The sequence below is a fragment of the Sinocyclocheilus grahami genome, unplaced genomic scaffold (genome assembly GCF_001515645.1).
Source record: "Sinocyclocheilus grahami isolate Dianchi unplaced genomic scaffold, SAMN03320097.WGS_v1.1 scaffold39.1, whole genome shotgun sequence".
Classification (NCBI taxonomy): Eukaryota; Metazoa; Chordata; class Actinopteri; order Cypriniformes; family Cyprinidae; genus Sinocyclocheilus; species Sinocyclocheilus grahami.
The window spans coordinates 297,311-318,185 of record NW_015505218.1 but is presented as its reverse complement, the minus strand read 5'-3'; the positions used below and the strand labels follow the sequence as shown (position 1 = coordinate 318,185).

The following is a 20,875-nucleotide window of genomic DNA, read 5'->3' as shown; positions in this document are numbered from 1 at the left end:
CCCCCGGAGCCGTGTGAGACACTTTTTTTATGGATGGGCACTTTTTATTTAACTTCTTTTGGACTGAAGCATGCAACACCCGCTGACTGCGATGATAGAGCTTAAAAGATCAAAGACCATTTTTAATATAATTCCAACTGGATTCGTCTGAAAGAAGAAAGTCATATAAACCTAGGATGCCTCGGCGGTGAGTAAAACGCAGCCTAATTTTCCTTTTTGGGTAAACTAACCCATTAATGAAACAGTTCACCCAAAAATGTAAGTTCTGTTATCATTTACACAACCTGTACAATTTTCTTTCTTCTGTTGAACACAAAAGAAGATATATTGAAGAATGTTGGTAACCACTGACTTGCTGGTAGCCATTCACTTTCATAGTCTGAAAAAATACTATGGAAGTCAATGGCTACCGTCATCTGTTTGGGCACCATCATTCTTCAGAGTATCTTATTTTCTGTTGACGGTAGCCATTGACTTCCATAGTATTTTTCCCCATACTATGGAAGTCAATGGCTACTGTCAACATTTTTCTAAATATCTTCTTTTGTGTTCAGCAGAAGAAAGAAACTCTTACAAGTTTGGAACAACTTGAGGGTGAGTAAATGAGAGTAAAATGTTTATTTTTGGTTGAACTATCCCTTTACGTGATGAACTCTGTGTGGAGGAAATGTCAGACTCCTTTGTTTTGCTAAGGCTAATTGCAGGACTACTGTAGCATCGGATGCATTCATGATAATAAAACATGCTTCCTAAGTGTTTAATAAGAAATCAGAAGATGAATTTGCTAATTCAAGTCACTGTGCAACCTCTTATGTCTATTTACATCAAAATATTTTTGATTAATGCTGTTGTTCATCATTATGTTTTGGCCCAATTATGCATTTTTTGTGCTGTCAACATAAGAAGAGAATGCTATCTAGGTTCAGAGGGAAAGCCGAGTTGAACACATGACTCGTGACCTGCACCATGTGAAAAAAAAGACTTCCTGCATGTGTTCAAACTATCAGGAGTCAGTGTGCACTGCAGACGTTTAAGTTCTTCAAAGGGCAGCTAGAATGAAACGCAGAGCCCTCATCCTCTATGCATTTATTCTAATACAAAGTTGATCATTTAAGCCCAAACTCCATGTGCTGTATATGTCTGTACATATCTATCCAGTCCTAGCATGCTATAAACAATAAAGGTTATTATTCCTGTCTGGCATGGAACTGTTTCAAACACATAAGTAGAGCAGAACATCTAATCCTCTTTGCATGGAACAGTGCAAACATTTATCTCATTTTTGGTGAGCCATGAAATGACTGCCTGAAAAGTACTAGTTTGAAGTGTAAAAGTTCAGTATTCCCAGATGTAATGAGCACAAAGGAAACTCAGCTGATTATAATTAATTCTCAATTGTCTGAAATGACCAAAAAAAAGTTGAACTCAGGACATGTGAGCTGCAAAAGTGTGAGGAAAAGTGACTGGAGATACAGACATCGCCTGGAAGACATTACGAAGGGAAAGAACTGTGACATTGGGTTATTTCTTATGCTACAAAAATCTGTGTTTTTATTTGATTTAAATGTAGGAACTGCTCATTGTTGTATTCAAAATGTTACATGCAGTTAAACAATGCCAAGGTTTGAACAACCTAAACTTGATACTAATATATATTTGGAAACAATATCCAAAAGAAAAAACTTGAAAGCAAGAACTTTGTATCTGGTAAAAACATGTTTCGTAATTATGTCTAAGTCTATGTTCATATTTATAGATATATTCCTGACATGCTTGGTTATATGTACTGTTGTATGCAAAATATGTTTTGTACCCAGTAATAATAATAATAATATTAACTTCTTAGCTTCTGCAGCATCCCCCTTATATCCTGTGGATTTCCCAGAAAAAGCCAATGTCTTACAGTAGCAAACCACAAGAGTATTAAACAAAAGAACTTAATAAGACAAAAGAATTTAATAAGAAGAAACCTTTTCAATTTTGACTACATGGCCCATATTGGCCTTGAATGTTAGTGTTAGTTTCACATCGCCAGATTTCAGCATTAAGTCAGGTCGGGTTTGCAACTTATCCTGGCCAAAAATAAAAAAATTAAAAAAACGCCCACTTGGACAGGAAAAATCTCTGACACTCATGAAAACCAATGACAATTTCTTTAGGTGTGGGTTTAGTTTAGACTTCCCTGTGCAATGGTCCGTGCAAGACTGAGGGCGTGCATGTGGTACTACGTTAGTAAAACCTTAACTTAAAACAAGACATGATGTTTGCGTTTCTCTTAACTCTTAAAGTAGCACAGGGGATTGTTCTAACAAGATGCCTCAAGCTTATCCTGGCCAAACAAACCAAAGAATAGGCCAATGAACACAACATGCATGCCAGAAAACAAACAAAACCCCTGATTTGGGCCACACAATGGCCTTGGTAAGAAAGATGGATTACACAGCAGTATACAAATCTAAGGGTTCTTTTCTTGTACGTTTTATGACATTCATCCGTTGGGATGTTGCAATAGCACCACAAAACAAACCTCAAGAGGGTGATTGGGATGGAGTGTATGTGTGCTGCTTATTATACGGCTACTTGGCAAATGAGTAAACATGAAACAGACATGAAACATTCATTTGAGTTTAAATGACTTTTATTAGTGTGATACTGTATAATTATATATCAGTTATATGGCGTAGCCATTGTGGGGCTGTGTGATTCGGTAACACCAGAATATTGACCAATTCTCACTATTAACTAGTTGCTTATTAGCATGCCTATTGGCTGTTTATTAGTACTTATAATGCTAATATTCTGCATGGCCATATTCTACAATACCTAAACTTAACAACTACCTTACTAACTATTAATAAGCAGCAAATTAGGAGTTTGTTGAGGCAGAAGACGAGTTAATGGTTTGTTAATAGCAACAACTGGACCTTAAAATAAAGTGTGACCTGTGATTCATTGTATTTTAGCTTCAGCTATTTTGGCTTCCAACAATAACGTAAGTACGATAATCAAGATAAAACGATTCATGTGCCGCACTGCATCCAAATCAGTCAAATGATGTAATGTGACTGTCAAAAAATTGCAGTCTAGTGTGTGATGTGCTTGATATAAAAATAGTTTAAAAGATGAAATATATTTAGATTGAATTAGATTAAATATATTTATTCCGTTTTAAAGTGACAGCAGCCTAATGTACTTGCTGCAAAAGAACAAGAAATAAATCACTCACTGCTCTTGACTGAATAACTTTAGTAGCTTTAATAAGACTAAATGTGTATTTAATTCACACAGTGAAAACTATGGAGTGTTTTACTTTTACATTTAGTAGGCTTTTAACTGAATACTGTACTGTTAGTTTGACTTGCACAAAAAAACATAAAGAATTGTTTATTTTATTTGTATTTTTTCTATTGTATTTGTTCTATTCTTTGTCATTTTATTATTCTTAAATTATTAATGACTTTTTACTTGTCTTCAATAATTGTTTCAGGACTTTTTTTACATTACACTTACATTAGTTAGCCTAGCATTAGTCTCCGCTATGGTAACTGGTGTGTGTGTGTGTGTGTGTGTATAAGATGCACATAATTGGTGTGCATGCGCAACCAAAATAAAAATACGATGGGTTCATACCGCTCATTTGCGTACTGATATGTTTAACAGCTGTTCATACACAATCACCGTTTTAGATCGACTAACTGTAATACTGTATAAGATTTCCATTTGAACTGAAAGTATAAATCTACACTGTAAAAAAAAATCCGTAAAATTTACGGTAGAAAACCGGCAGCTGTGGTTGCCGGAATTTTACTGTACAAAATACAGTAGCAATGTTTTAGGTTTTACGGTTTTAACTTAAATTTACAGTTAAATACCGTAATTTCATTAACTGATGTAATGTTAATATACCAACCTATTGAAGTACTGAAATCTGTTATGTACCTTTGTAATACACTGATAACCACCAAATGCAGGAGGTGATGAGAAAGTCACATGATGTACCAAAGCCCATCACAAGCAGCTTTTAAATAATAACATATATAGAAGGTGCACAGTGTCATTCACACAAATGCAAAACACCATCACGGTAACACACATGAAACTGAAATAATTCAATAAACATTAATTTAACAACATTAGGTGTAACACACAACCCTAAATATAAAAAACTGATAAGAAAAAACTGAGAAGAAGCATAGTTATTTCAACAAAAAATCATCAAATTTGAAATGTAACTTAGGGAATTCTGGGAATGTCAATTTACGGTTATTCACTGTAAATTATACAGTATTTTTCACTTCCAAAAATGGTATACTACCGTAAAATTTATGTCCAATACATGTAATGTCCAATACAGTTTTTCACCGTATATAGTAGGGGAATTTACCGTTAACCATTTAACAGGTTTTTACTGTAGCATTTTTACAGTCTTTTACCGTTAAATTCACAGTCATTTTTTACAGTGTAGGCTGCTGTATGTGCTGCCATTTTGCTCATAGCAAAATCCAAAATAAAAGCTTGAAAGCATAAAAATAATAAATAATAAAATGTATTATGAAAAAAAACCACGTATGGACTCACATAAGCATGAAAAAAGTGCAAAAAAAATTTTTCGTGGTGTGTGTGAAAAAGCTATTGTTAATTTAAAAGAACTGTTGAACAGTAGATAAAAACAGGATGATGCAGAAACTCACTAAGTACTGTATGTATTAACAAGCTTGGCCTTGTGTTGACTCGACTTTGCCCTCGGCTAGAACACTTATAAGCTCTCTATTCTGAAGCTGAATGTCTGTGTAAAGTCACATCCATTTAACAGGGTGTGGAATAATAATGGGCATGACATCATTTGTGTTGTAATGATTAATACAGTGATGTTTAGGTAAGAAGCTACACATTTTCTCTATATTTGTTATGTTCTGAAGTGTATCTGATGTTGACCATTTTTAAAGCACAGTCATAAATCAATGATAAAAGATAATGTTCTTTCAAAGGTGAGGATGCAGAATTATACTATCATTGATAGCTGAAGGCCAAAACATAACTTTTGCAGAAGCGTCCTGAGCAGATTCAGCCCTTGTTCTGTCAGGTGACCTGACAAAGGAGTCACAGTTTGTAAGCATTTATGGCTGTTCTGGTTAATCTTAAACCTTTGATCCAATACTCTCTTTTCCCAAGCCAGGTTCTTCTCTTTTCCATATGTTCGTATGCTTTTGTCTATGATTCAAAGGAAATTTACATGTCATCTTGCAGACCGTCAACTCCACAAGTTGTTGTTTTTTCTTTCACACCTGTATTTTTTCATAAGCCAATGAAATAAAATAAAATAAAATAAACAAGAAAGCTGCAGTTTTACATGAAGTGAGCATGAGGTAGAAATGAGGTAGGAAGAATCAACCAATGGAAAGCCCAAGGCTGTTTGTCATGGAGTATTATTCACTTGCTCTGCATATGTGACACACATCAACTCCTTTTTTAACACACAACACTATTAAGTATTAAACAGGACCATCTGTCAAACACATGTTTGTTATTCATGAAAAGTCTAAATGCTTTACTTCAACTTCGAAGAATAGATACATATTTTATTATTTTTGTATGTGAAGCCTTTGAATAGCCCCTACATTTGATCTTTCCCTATTCCACACGACTCTCCCTACATGTGATAAAGCACATATAGTCCTACTGTACTCAGAAGTTGGACATGACTGCACATCACGTCATCTACAAATACATCTGCTACTAATATTCCATATAGCATTACGCTAACAGCGTGAATAAAACAGTCTAATTTTCTCCAATATGTTCATTGCCTTCAGGAATTGGTTAGGAAATCTATATTACCGTTCCAAATCTCATACTGTAAAGCAACATATTAATTTTGACTTTCTGCCAATTGGATAGTTGTTTGGAAAAATAAATGCGGTGAAGAGTTGAGGTCAAGGAAAATGGATATGAACAGTGTCGACTTCATCTTTAAGTTTTGACTGATGTTTGCAATGTTGAAACTGTTGAAAAAGGTGAGGGTTTGGCTGCTTTACCAAACTAATGAGCGTGACCAAACTAAAGAGGCGTGTTTTTTGGTTAAATGTGAGCACCGCTGACCATTTTGTTTGTCTGATTTACAAGTATTGTCTGGAGTAGGCTACAAGTAATAGTGTATGATGCCACACTAAATGGAAAAAAACAAAGGCACATAAAATGACCTTATGCATCAGAGAAACAAGTGTAATGCCATCTTTAGAATTGTGTCTTTAAACTTCCTTTTTGTGGTAGCTCTATTGCATAGCTGTTTAAGAGTATCCTAATTAGCTAGTGAAGTGGATTTACGTAGGCCTATTTAAGAGTTAACCAAAGTTATCATGATGGGCATTGTAATGTTCGAAGCAGATGTCATAACAATGTCATTCATAAATTCGTACGAGCTTACCTTCAGGCTGTGAGAGCTGTTTTGTTGTGAGATAAATAAGCCCAATTGGGTTTTTAAATCCTTCTTTCTCGCTCTAAAAAGTTTTCATTGCGTATGATGTTGTGTTAGTTTGCATATGCACTGAATGAATTGTGTGTTCTGTTGCACTGACGCCTTAGAGAAGAAAATTTGTTTTGTTCTTAATTTGTTTACTATGTTTGGGAAATATCACGTTCAAAAATGTCGATGGGCCAAAAGTACACCTAGTTTTGTTTGAGCTTTGTCAAGTGCTAAGGCCAAAAAGACTAGGGATTGTTGTAAAGCCTTGAAATGTTATCCTTTTTAAGGATTCTCATATTTATTTTGTAAGTAGAGATATGGATTTGTTTCAATCCCCCTTTGTATACAGTTCTTCATTTTTGTGTTGTTTATTAAAGGGGTCATATGATGCTTTTTTAAAGATCATTATTTTGTGTATTTGGTGTAACAGAATATGTTTTGTTTATTTTTATTTTTTTTATATTTTTATTGTTTCGTGCTGTTATTATTTTTACACATGGCGTGTGAGTTGTTACTAGATAAAGTAAAAAAAATAATAATAAAATAAAAGGTTGTGTTGTAGTGGGTGGGTTGTGAAGCTGTGTATGGTTGTCATAGCGGCGCTGTTCCTCCCCTGAAGCCCAAGCGCTGCTGGGAGTTGCTCCTCCTCAGTCCTCACTCGTCAGCGCTAGTTTTATTTAAAGAGTGAATGAGGAGAGCGCAGTTTTTCAGCTGAGGATACTGTCTGACTCAAATATGTCTCACACTGTGACTCTCACCGGTCCCTCGCCGTGGGGGTTTCGTCTGGTGGGCGGACGGGACTTCAGCGCACCGCTCACCATTTCAAGAGTACGTCTTTTCTTATTCTTCTCTTTAATGATGAACTTTTTTTTTTACAGTGCAACGGATGCGAGGGCCTCTTTAGACCCTGCGTGCTGTTTCACTGTAAAGATGTAACATTACATTTTTGGTTTACGTCTCTAAAGATAGATGAACTACTTCACAACTCTTGCTTTGCGTTGTATGTTGTGTCGGTTCTGTTACAGTAGCAAGATAGTGACCGACTTTGCATTTGCGTCTCACTTTATAACGAAAATAAGGCGAGACACTGCAGGTGAATAGGGTAAAAAAGAATACTAACAAATAAATAATAGTTATCGCCTTACTTACCCAGCTGATTGATTACATTGATAATTGCAACAACAAAAAAATTGTATTACAAGTTTTCTAAAATTTTAGGTTTAAATATGCAAATGAGTCCTGTTTAATGAAATATGCGCTAATTTGCATAAATGTCTAGTACAAAAATCTAAACACTGGATGATGTCCGTTTCAAAATAGTTTAGAACTACATCTATTGTTTAGTTTTTTTTATATATATTAGAGTCAAAAGGTTTTACAGAGGGAATTTTGGGTATCTCATTTTTGCCACTCCATAATGCTTAGAACGGACTATATTTTCACAATTATTTGGGGAATCAAATGTTGTATATAATCAAGCAAATTCTATATTAAATTTCACATGATTTTGTTGTTCACACCGCCGTGTCAAGCAAACATATTGCTCAGAAGTCGCTCTTTTATGGTCATTAAACATAAGTTCTTAGTTTGGTTCCATTGAAATATAAACAACGTCATCTTCAGAAATCTCTTCAGAGAAATAACAAGAGAAACATCGAGAGAGTTGTTGACTTACAGTTTGAGCATATAGCTGTCAAATTAATAGCATCCGTCAGATGATTTGATCTTGGAAGAATCTAAACAAAGAAGTGTTTGAGTTCATATTAAGATCTCTTACAATTTGAGTTGAGAGATTTAGGAGAAACATGTAAAAAGCAAGAGACTTAAAGGAAAAGTATACCCAAAAAGGAAGTTGATGACAGCATCATTTACTCACTGTAAAGCTATTCCAAACCTGTACGAGTTTCTTTCTTCTGATGAGCACTTAAGGAGATATTTTGAAGAATGTTCTTAACCAAACAGCTGACGGTGGCCATTGACTTCCATAGTGTAACTTTTTGGTTACCCACTTTCTTTAAGATATCTACTTTTGTGCTCGACTGAAGAAAAAAATGGTTTGGAACAACATGACGACGAGCAAATACTGACAGAATTTTGATTTTTGGCCAGACTGTCACTTTATGAAGAGATCACATTTAAGATATTTCAGAGATCGCCTTTGTGATTTTCACATTTCTTTGGGCACTGACTTCGATGCTTCTCAAATGAATGAAAAGCTGAATCATGCTGGACAAACCCTATAATTTACTGCATATTTGTGGTCAGTAAATGCTTGTGCTAGAAGAAATCTTATTCAGCTGCCTTCCTCTTACATTGCTTTAGAAAAGCGGCAGCTGGTTTTCACCAATTAATATTTACAGCCAGCCGGGGCTTTATCTGTGGTATGAAGTGGTCGTGGATGTTTAGTCTACTCCATCCATCCATCCACCCGTCCAGTGGATGAATGGATGGAGTGGATGCAGGTACAGTTTTCTAGCTGTTTGTTAGAGCTAATAAAAATCCAGATGCAGATCCTATACAAATAAAATAACCCCTAGCCAGAGTAAGAACCTTGCGTTGAATGCTTTTGATGTTGTGCAGGCCAAAGAAACATCTGCAACTTGTAAAGATAGCAGCTTGATCGTACTGAAAGCTGGTGAAAGGCTCATCAGCACCACAGGTTTGAGCATGAAACTGGTAAAGTAGAAGCTCGGCTTTGGATATTTTGTGTACACGTCCTGTGAAGGTTTCCGTCTGGCACTGGGGATAGATTTCCCAGTAAATGCTGAGATGAATAGGTCAGCCACAGGTTTTGTTACGGAAAGTGTTAAGTTGTCCGTTGGCAATCCAGAATCAGAATGGAAAACCTCCAAATGGAATGAGGTAACAGTTTAAACACAACCCAAGATGCAATTTTAGTAAAATGAGTCTGGACAGCTGATTCGGATAAAGTGGCAGATGCATTGGTAATATAGAGAGACTTGGTGTTGAAATCTGCAGTTACAATAGCCTTAGGGTCTCCACAACCTTGTTGTAAAATGCTTTCGCTTCTGTGCTAATGAGTTGAACATTTGGTGTTTTCCTGGTGAATGTGAGAGCGGTGAGGTAAAAGCTGACTGAATCACTGCCAAGCGCAATACATAACAAATTGTCAGCACTTGTCCAGACTGACAAACGTGGCCATCCATTCACAGGAATTCACAGCCCCGTGTCACACAGAAGGCAGAATGGAGCAATGCTTTCACTACTCTTCACTACAAAATAACTGAAAAGATCTAAATCTCATTTTCATTCCTATGATAAACCCAAAATTGTCCGAACAGGTTAAGCATGCACCATCTTATAAACATATTTACTCTGTTAATCTTCAGTGTCTGGCTAGTATCCCTTGGGGATTTCACAAGGCTAATTTATTGCATCCAGGGCCTTCCTCTTGTTATTGCTCTGTAAGGGCATGCAGTAATGCTGGCATGCTGCAGCTCATTGTCCACAGCCCTGCATTCGTAGCACAGCCACATTCCAGGAAGCCATGTGACATTATTCAAAAAGTAGCAAATAGGAGATTTTCAAGCACAGGACTCATCAATGTTTACAATTGTTCAGCGTCATGGGCGTTTTGCCATGCAACACTGTTAAAGTTGAGTGTCTGTTCAAATGCAACTGGTCGGTTGCATCTAAAAAAAAATGGGTCGCTGCTCTATTCTGACAGGGTCATGGACGGTAGGGAAATAACAATGCTTAAATGCTAAGGATTGCCTAATCAAACAATGCTTGCCCCAAAAAACTCGTTATTTCAATGTGAATTCATCTGATGGTAGGTAGAAGCTAGGCAGATGCCAGCACTGACAGGTTGCGTGACGTGCCCCCATCCTTGAAAAACAATACAAAAGAACAAACGTTCAAGAAAATATGTTCCAGTTTACAATAAACACGGGTCGAGTTGCAACAAAGATAAACATGGTTCGTGCTGACCACAACGAAAGCATGATTCACTGTTGCATGGCAAGCATATTCGTAATTTGTTGGGACTTCAGTGTAAAATCTGGATCCTGAAAATAAACCGGTTTAGAACAGTGGCTCTATGCTAAATTGTTTTTTGGAACTTTGTGTCATAAGAATTTGAGAGTAATTGATTTTTCTCTACTGTGTTTATCACAAATGTAAAGCGTTTGGTCTGGAAGGATAAAAAATAAGCAGTTATACAGTGAAGGCTTGTGAAACATTCAGAATAGGTTGTTGTAAACCGCTTATGACATTATGGTACTGGGTACCATTTTTGACTCTTTATAACCAATTTTCAGTGAGTGTTCAGTGAACAAAGTACACATTTTCAGCAACCTAGTATACATGGTTTTTCATATTCCCATTATAATCATTAAACATTTTAAGGGATATATAACACATATTTTTATTTTGACAACTAACCCATCCTTTCTCCTCATCATTCTCTCTACATTGTCAAGCTCTGATAATGTACAGTGGGTACGGAAAGTATTCAGACCCCCTTAAATTTTTCACTCTTTGTTATATTGCAGCCATTTGCTAAAATCATTTAAGTTAATTTTTTTTCCTCATTATTGTACACACAGCACCCCATATTGACAGAAAAATGTTTTTCTCTGTAAAGCTAAGCTTTTTGGCCAAAACAAACTTGATTTTTCTTAGATCAATGTGAAAAATTTGCCTTCACACTCTCAGAAAAAACAAAAGCTGTAACTCTGTGGCGGTACTTCTTCAATAGATACGCTTTTGTACCTTAGATACTAATATGTACCTTTAAGCTACCAATATGGATTCAAATTTGTACCTTTTGAGGTGGTCCTGCCCTAGTGACAGAACATCTTGGTTTACCCTGCTCAGAAAATGACTAGTTACAGAGAACAATTTATGTGATGTGAACCCACTGGAGAGTTTGTGCACTCTCAGAAAAAAAGGTACAAAAGCTAAGATAAAACACCATGTGTTTTAGTGTGACTCAGGACAGTCACACATGGCAGTGAAGCTTGTGAAATGGGATGAATTAGTCTTATTAGTAGGTCAGGAGCTTCTGTTTGCAAAATATTTAGGGTTGTGCATATGTGCTTGGCTTATTATAGGCAGTTTGCTGATATAGTCATGTAGTTAATGACTTTTATGTAGGCTAAATCCCACTGTAATAACAACAGCCCTCGGTGCTTGAGTCAAGTGTTCTGTACTTAGGAACAATTTCAGGCAATTTCCTGGCTTAACATCCAAAGTGGTCATTTGTGCATTTGGAGGTCTTTGAATACTTGGACTTTATTGTATCTACAGTGTGTATTTATAGTGGATCTTTAACAATAGTGACTGTATTTCCGTATCAAATAATTTTAGCTTATTTTTATTTCATTTTACTAGGGCTGGGCAATATGGCCAAAAATATTATCACAATGTTTTTTTTCTCTCCATATCATACGATATCAGTGTTTATCACAATAGTCCTTTACTATTAAAGCTTTCCACATGTTTGTTAAACCTTTAGATTGAATGTAAAGATATTTTGTTTGTTCACAATTATGATTTAATACAAATGTATCATTAAAACAATGGTGTCTACTTAAACAAATTCATAAAACTTTATCAGTTTAATCAGTCTTTTAAAATGTAATGAAATGGAGACATAATTTACAACAAAACATTGCATCTTTATTTGATCAAATAATATGCTGTACTGTATAATTGTGTAAATCAAAAATACCATGGTTGTATGATATTCCTTAAAATTATTATTATTATTATTATTACTTGAAAATACATTTTAGTATAGAATAGTAATATATTTCTGTCATAAATTCTTCAAGTTAAACTGGACTTTTATTTTGACAGGTTGTTGTGAAGGTCTTTCGGTTTCAGTGTGGTAGTATTTCCTTAATAAAATGGTTAGCCTATTAGTGAGAAGCACTGACTGGCTGTTGTCGTAAATTTTATAGAGACTCAGATATCATTTTATCGCCCAGCTGTAATTTTTACAATGCCAGGTTACGGAAGCAATTAACATTTAGCTGTAGATCAGAATGTTTTTTGATACCTGATTTCTACATGCATCCATTTTTTAAACAACTTGTCATTGTGGTCAGTGATTTCTACATGTAATGCTCTATAAAGGAGTTTTATTGTGAAACACTTCTTTTAACAAAGTAGAGTATAGATTTATAATATCAACCTTATATGACAGTTCCTAACTAACATAAAATGTCTATCTAATGGTTAAAATAGCTATTTGCATTCCATCGCTATTAAGTATATTTTGATCCAGAGATCAAAACATGGTGGCTGCTGTAAAACCTAATGTCTAGTTTTATCCCCACAAACTGAACAGATAACTGATTTTAGTTTGTGAGATCTCAAAGCCAGTGACTGCTGGCAGGATGTGTGATAAGGGTAAGTGAGATGATATAATTACTGAAAATTGTTGTCATGTGTAGAGAACACGAGCAGCTGAAGTCTAACACATAAATAATTTTTTGAAAGAATTCAGCCATTGTTTACTGTAATTGTTTAAAATACTTAAAAAAAAAAGAATGTTCGGTTCTTGCTTCTCATGAAAACTGCTTATCATTAAAACCATATCTAGATATATATTTATCAATAAAATCAAAAGAAAAAAACAGAAACTTTGTTTTACATAGTTTCAATTATATGCCTTTTTATTTTATTGAATAATTTGTATTACAAAGATCTTTGACATTATGATGTTCCTTTTATGACTTCATTATTTCCTTTTCTATTGTCAGAAAAAAAAGTCTCTCATTACTGTAAGTAATAAAAGAAAAAAAATCCAACATAGGCTCATTGGAAAAACTTACCCATACTTACAATTCACTGCCGTTTCCAGCTGAAATGGCAGTAAAACACCTTTTAATCATTTTAATCTTTTTAACACAACTTTTAATCCTTTCCACACAAATTATGGTTAGTTGATTAATAAAGACTTTTTCCTTGCACAGTACTCTTATAATCTCAGAACACTTTTAGTGTACAATATAGTGCAGGGTACCAACACACTTTTTATGTCAGCAGATCCCCTTATAAGTAAAATATTTACTTGATATATCCTCTGGGATTTTAGGTTCATATTTTAATAATTTAATGACACATTGAGTTCTCTAAAGAAAGTTAAATGGTCACATGACATGCAAGTAAACAGATAAAATACTTAATCTTTTTTTTTTTTTGCAAATTTTGTTATTATTTTATCAAATATTTAAATAAGAATTACTATTAGTGGTAGTAGCAGTAGTAGTTGTAGAATGTTTTAATACTAATAATAAAACCGTAAAATAAGTAAAACCGAAATAAAGTAAAAATGCAAAGTAAAAATTAAACATTTGATAATATTTACAACCATTTTATTTTACACTACAATACTAATGTTAATGTCTAAATTTCTTCACTTTCAAATATTCAAACCATCAAGCTTATAACAATTCAAATCCTTTAGCTTTTGTTTTGGCAGAATATTGGTGAAGTTCTGTTCACAAAAAAAATATTGAAATCATGCATGAATCATGTAAATAAAGAGAACATGGTGCTTGCAATGCCAAGATCATTAGTTTCATTCCCAGGTAATGCACAATATTCTTACACAGTACTTACAGTACAGTATTGTGACTATTTTGACTAGATGTTTTTTTTTTAATTGCTGAGTGGTAATGAAAATGAGTGTTCTTTTCACATTGCAATAACAATGTTGTGAATTATTTATTTATGTATTTATTTATTGATTGATTGATGTTAGCAAAATACGTTTTTCCCCACATTAAAGTAATGAGAATTTAAGGGGAAATTTGGATCATTGTGCAATTTTTTCCCCCTTTTTTGGGATGAAATGAATAATTTCTTTGTGAGATTTATGCTAAGCATAATGAATTGAATAATGATAGGCAAGGTCTTGCAACTCATAGAGTCAAAAAAGCAAACTAATCAGAGCTACAGTACCTATGCCTCATAAGCGTGGATGCGTCACATTGAATAGTCATTACATTTCACTTTAGTCAAGTGAGTGACTGATCAACTGTCATTGGTCTAGTTGTCGGCTTTGTCGCACTGATGGTTTCCAGTCAGTCAGTAATAGTACCTGGCAGGCGCTGCAGTGTCTTGGGTGTGGTGCTTCCTTAACCTTTCTTTTGTTTGTCTTTTGTTAGATAACACCTGCGAGTAAAGCAGCGCTGGCCGATTTGTGCCCTGGAGACACCATCCTAGCCATCAATGGAGAAAGTACAGAGACCATGACACACATGGAGGCTCAGAACCGCATTAAAGCCTGCACAGATCAGCTCGTGTTGGCCATCAGCAGGTAATCTGCCTTACTGTCCATACATTCACATGGAGGTACAAGAGCTGTCACTGGGGCGGTACCTTGTGTACACTTTTGTGCTTTATTAACCCCTGAATGGTGTATATTAGTACCTAAAGTGTACATTTTAGTACCTAGATGGAATATCGTAGTACCTTTTGAAAGGATACTGCCATAGTGGCAGCTTTTGTATTACTCACCCTCATGTTGTTCCAAACCTGTGAGACCTTCGTTCATCTTCGGAACACAAATCTGAGAGTTTTCTGACTCTTCATAGACAGCAAGGCTACTACCACGGTCAAGGCACAGAAACGTAGTAAGGACATCAATAAAATAGTCCATGTGACATCAGTGGTTCAACCGTAATTTTATGAAGCTATGAGAATACTTTTTGTACGCAAAGAAAACAAAAATAACGACTTTATTCAACGATTTCGTCTCTTCCGGGTCAGTCTGCCGCCATTCACGACAATAACACGACGCATGCGTGTGATGCAGGTCTGACGTGGAACATGCATGCAAATGGTGGTGGAGACTGACCTGGAAGAGAAGAAATTGTTGAATAAAGTTGTTATTTTTGTATGAGACTACTGATATAAACATCTAGTATTTTATATATACAATAAGCAAATTAATTGCAACATAAAGGGGGAAAAAGTGGAGATAAGGTTAGAAAGCATGAAGCTTGCGAATGTCAGAATGTCGGTCAAGTCCAAAGCAAGACGCAACATGTTATGACAACAACATTTACTATTATTATAGGGACATCCCTATAATATACACGCCGTGGTTCAGCTGCGAGCTACAAACACTACCAGTGGGAAAGAACAATGAGCATGCGCTGCTTCTTCACTGTTTCTGCTCTGCTGACGCATCCAGTATGAAACGGCCACTTTTCATTGATTTTCACATCTCATTTTAATCGTGACAGTCGTAATAAATTATGTTTAATTGTTCAACCCCCTTTTCTTGAGCTTGATGTTCCAAACCTGTGAGACCTTCGTTCATCTTCGGAACACAAATCTGAGAGTTTTCTGACTCTTCATAGACAGCAAGGCTACTACCACGGTCAAGGCACAGAAACGTAGTAAGGACATCAATAAAATAGTCCATGTGACATCAGTGGTTCAACCGTAATTTTATGAAGCTATGAGAATACTTTTTGTACGCAAAGAAAACAAAAATAACGACTTTATTCAACGATTTCGTCTCTTCCGGGTCAGTCTGCCGCCATTCACGACAATAACACGACGCATGCGTGTGATGCAGGTCTGACGTGGAACATGCATGCAAATGGTGGTGGAGACTGACCTGGAAGAGAACAAATTGTTGAATAAAGTTGTTATTTTTGTATGAGACTACTGATATAAACATCTAGTATTTTATATATACAATAAGCAAATTAATTGCAACATAAAGGGGGAAAAAGTGGAGATAAGGTTAGAAAGCATGAAGCTTGCGAATGTCAGAATGTCGGTCAAGTCCAAAGCAAGACGCAACATGTTATGACAACAACATTTACTATTATTATAGGGACATCCCTATAATATACACGCCGTGGTTCAGCTGCGAGCTACAAACACTACCAGTGGGAAAGAACAATGAGCATGCGCTGCTTCTTCACTGTTTCTGCTCTGCTGACGCATCCAGTATGAAACGGCCACTTTTCATTGATTTTCACATCTCATTTTAATCGTGACAGTCGTAATAAATTATGTTTAATTGTTCAACCCCCTTTTCTTGAGCTTGAGCGGTAATTTTGTTCATTTTGGTGCATTTATGTCCCAAGCCCCTGTACAATTCTGACCCTGCTCTATATTCAATTCTGTGTTGACAGAGCAGAAACAAACTATGTGTTGATTTTTGTGTCCATTTTTATTCAACCACAGGAAACATTGAACATCATTCTCCTTAATGTGATAAAAGACAATCCTTTTCACACCAACAGAATTTTGTGTGTGAGTGTGAGATTAACCCAGAGGCATCATATGCTACATCATGCCATATTTGGTGTGTGTTCTCAGAGCGAGCTGCTCTTGTTATTTGGAAAAGCCCTGAACTCTTGGTAGACCTGCTCATATATCATCTTTCGACATTAAGTGGTACATTCACATAGGAGTAGTAAATTTATTTAAGGATACTCTGGGTTGTTTATACTCCGCATTCGACTGGGAACTTTAGAGACTCCTTTAGTTTTCCTCCACAGCTGATCACATTTCAAAACCTTCAGCCTAGCTTTTTTCACACCAGTAAATCTACATGACTAGAGTAACAACAGAATTCTACATTGTGTCAACATCTGATCTCTGCTGTCTTCATAGGTGTTTTTTATGGCCTGCATAGATGGCCCTGTGAAGGTCACGTGACAGCATTATAAATGCAAAAACATGGCCCCCCGTATCTATTGGTATGTGACCTTTAGCATATGCCAATGAGTCATTTGTATTAGTCTGTGCTTTTGAAATGAGTTGTGCGCTGGCACGATAAGCACCGTTTCATTCCAGTGTACATGGATGTACTGGAGCAGGGCGGGGAAACTGATTACAGACTGCAGATTCTGTTTTCCGTGTGTTTGGATGGAAATACTTAAAACATGCCACCCAGAATCATATTGAATCATATTCTTCTTGAGACTTTGTATTAAACATATATTCAAAATCAAAAACAATAAAGTTATGTTATGCAAATATTATGCACATTTGTGGAAACAGTATGGAACTACTGTAGGGGTTTGTGTCACACTATTATGTGTAGATGGAAGAAATCAAGCAAATCATATGTTAGTTGCTGTTTCAGTTGGGAGATGCATAGATGATAAATTAAAAAAAAAGAGTGACACATTATAAATAAGCCAATTCAGGTGTAACCAAAGAATGTGCTGCCTCTTCGAAAAACAAAACTTCTACTGTATAACCCGTGTTAAAAAAGCAGGTTCTACCAGTTAAATCAAATGTGCATGTCAGTTTAGATGCAAGAACAAGATTTAAGATTCAGGAGAAATCATTACTGGATTATTCTCAGTAAACTGTGTCATTTGAGCCAAAGGGAAGTTTTTATTTTTACTTTCAAGAAATCATATTTTCCCACCAGGGTTACAACTGCCATATACCACCATATACAGTATATGTGCCCCCCATAACATTTAGAGTACAAGTCAACAAATATGAGTTTTTCAGTGGTTGGTTGTTAAACTACTGCCTATAATGCTAAAATGTGGTTATAACCTGGTCAAGTATCAACAGTTTTTATTATAACTAGCCCCTATGTTATTTTAGCCCTGTCACAGCAAGTCTGGAATTTATGTGCTTATGGAGTGAATTGAATAAATAACTGATTACACTGTGGTAGTATACTAGTATTACAATCAGTGTTGGGGGTAACGCATTGAATGTAATGCGAGTTACGTAATCAGATTACTTTTTTCAAGTAACTAGTAAAGTAACACCTTACTTTTAAATTTACAAAGAAATAATCTGACAAAGAATACAAAGAATAATCTGTTTACACATTTATTTACTGACACCTCTGCTGTTCCTGTGTTGAGAGAAATTGGGAGTGAGGTGCAGAGGCAGAAAGTCTTCCTTCAGCCGGAGGCTTATTAATTTCACTTTTGGTGTGAAAGGGCCTTTACAGTCACCAAAAATACAACTTTTGTGTCTTTTTTGTTATTAAAAAACAAATAAGCAAGCCTTGCCCAAAAAGTAACCCAAAACTTATGTAATGCTTTACTTTCCATAAAAAGTAACTAAGTAGTGTGATTAGTTACTCTTTTTTATGGAGTAATGCAATATTGTAATGCATTGCTTTTAAAAGTAACTTTCCCCAACACTGATTACAATTATTAAGTTTTGGTGTGCCTTGTAATAAATCACAGGTTATCATTCAAAGTGTACATGGTTGAGCATTATGGGGATGAACTTCTGCGTAAAATAGTTTCACATTATCGCATGCTAGGACATCCTGCTTTTTTCTTTTAGCAGCCTTGTACTGTGATACTTCTTTCCAAGAAACACATTTTTTTTTATTAATATGATACTAGAGCAGGAATGCACACTGTCCTGCAGATTTTATCTCCATCCCTTATTAAACATGGCCAGTCCCAGCAAGGTAGGTTTTAGATTAGTTGGGTTTTAGGGTATTTAGGGTTATATTATGAGTAAGAGATTGCAAACCGAAACTGGAACTGTCAGCAAAGTGACACATCTCTGATGCAATACAGTTACTCCCCAGTTTCTCTCGCTCCAAATTAGCAGTTTACAACAAAAGAGCTTTCAAGACAAAATTGATGCCTTTAGGCCTTTAGCGATGCTTATTTATCACACCCTCAGTCCGTTACACGATTATAGTTAAACAATTAATATTAGGCGTTTAGTTTAAATACTTTTAAATCAGATATTATATAAGATAAATAACCTCAATATGTAAATCTGTCTATATATATTTTAAGAGTTTATTTGCAAAAACAGATCAAAAAAATGTTATGCTGTCATGGTTTTATTGTGTTAGTTAGCTGTATTTTCATGTTTCATTAAATCATCATGTTTTGAAGGGAAAAAAAGGTCAATATTTTCAGATCTGTCAGGTGTTTTAATAATTTTGGCCACCACTGTACAACTGTTCATTGTTCGTCCATGTTAGCTCAGGTCCATTAAATATCATTAATTTTTGATTTTAATAATGTATTTGTAAATGTTGGAATCAACATTAACTAGATTAATAAATGCTTTATGTCAACGAATACAGTTAACCACATGCTTCAGGGCAGAACGGTTGTCTTTGTAGAACAGACTCCTAAAATGTAACATGTAAGAATAATTCTGTTCCTGTTTCAATGAACGGGCTTATAGAAGACAGATTTTGAACAGCCTCCCAATGCATAATTATGTGCCACATTCTGAATTCTAAATTACTTGATAGATTATAATGGAGAAAGAGTGGAAACAAAATGGTACATTGTGTGCGTCATTTCTGCCCACTGCATCTGCCTCTCTCATTTTCCTCTCATTCCCAAACACACAATACTTCACGTTGTTGATGTACTAAGAGTATGACTATTTATTTGACACGTGTCTTGTGTGATTTACTAATGTTTCCAAATGTAGCAGGCCAGAAATTGCTAGTAAATTTCACTAATAATTATGAAGAAATTGCAGTTTTCAAAATTTCAACAAATTTGGCAAGCAAGACATTCAATTAAATGATCAAATACATTTTTAATTAAATTACATTTCTTGTAAAAACGTACTCCAATAATCTTGGGAATGCATTATTATGGTGTAGTGTGACACATATATGTTATGATATTAATTTTTTTTAAATCCAGTAAAATAAATACTTTTACAATGAAAAATTTTTGATTTGAAAAAAGTTGAAAAAAACTTGATTATATTTTCTGTTTTTTATTTGATAGACACAAACCAAAAGATATTCATCACAAGTAAATGATCTGTATCAGTACAAAAATCATTAAAAAAAAGACTCAAAACAGTCAAATTAACATTAAAAAACAGATGGTTCCAAGTTTGAAACTTGGAAAACCAGTAAGTGGGCTTTGAACGATTAATTGCCGCTTTGAACGATTACGTAATTGTGGCATCCATAATTGTAATCGCGATTAGAAATTTGATTAATTGTGCAGCCCTAGGCTGTATTTGATCCCACACTGTGTAGGTCAGAGCATAACTGAGGTATTGTTTCATTGCTCGGAATTCTTGTTACCTCAGAGTTGTAATATGAGATGGAATTTCTTTTATGAATGGAGCAAAATTGCCCATTGCCCGTGATTCGCCGGGCCTTTTTTTTAATTTTTATTAAATACATGTTAGCATTATTATTATTTTGAGTCAGAGGTGGGTTTAATTCTTGGTGCTTACCTTTTTTATTTGTACTTTTCCAGTCATGTGAGTAATCATTATCAAACCAATATCAAATGTGACTCTGGAGCACAAAAGCAGTGTTAAGTCGCTGGGGTATATTTGTAGCAATAGCCAACAATACATTGTATGGTTCAAAATTATGGATTTTTCTTTTACGCCAAAAATCATTAGGATATTAAGTAATGGTCATGTTCCATGAAGATATTTTGTAAATTTCCTACCGTAAATATATCAAAACTTAAT

The 20,875-nt window shown here is 35.1% G+C and overlaps 1 protein-coding gene across 1 annotated transcript; it reads left to right on the top strand.

Annotated features, from left to right (window-relative positions):
• Positions 1-7,134: 7,134 nt before the first annotated feature.
• LOC107581885 (PDZ and LIM domain protein 4-like) lies at positions 7,135-14,760 on the top strand. The gene is made up of 2 exons (XM_016267561.1): positions 7,135-7,291; positions 14,605-14,760. The coding sequence occupies exons 1-2, from the start codon at positions 7,199-7,201 to the stop codon at positions 14,758-14,760; spliced, it is 249 nt and encodes an 82-aa protein (XP_016123047.1). The 5' UTR covers positions 7,135-7,198.
• Positions 14,761-20,875: the final 6,115 nt, after the last annotated feature.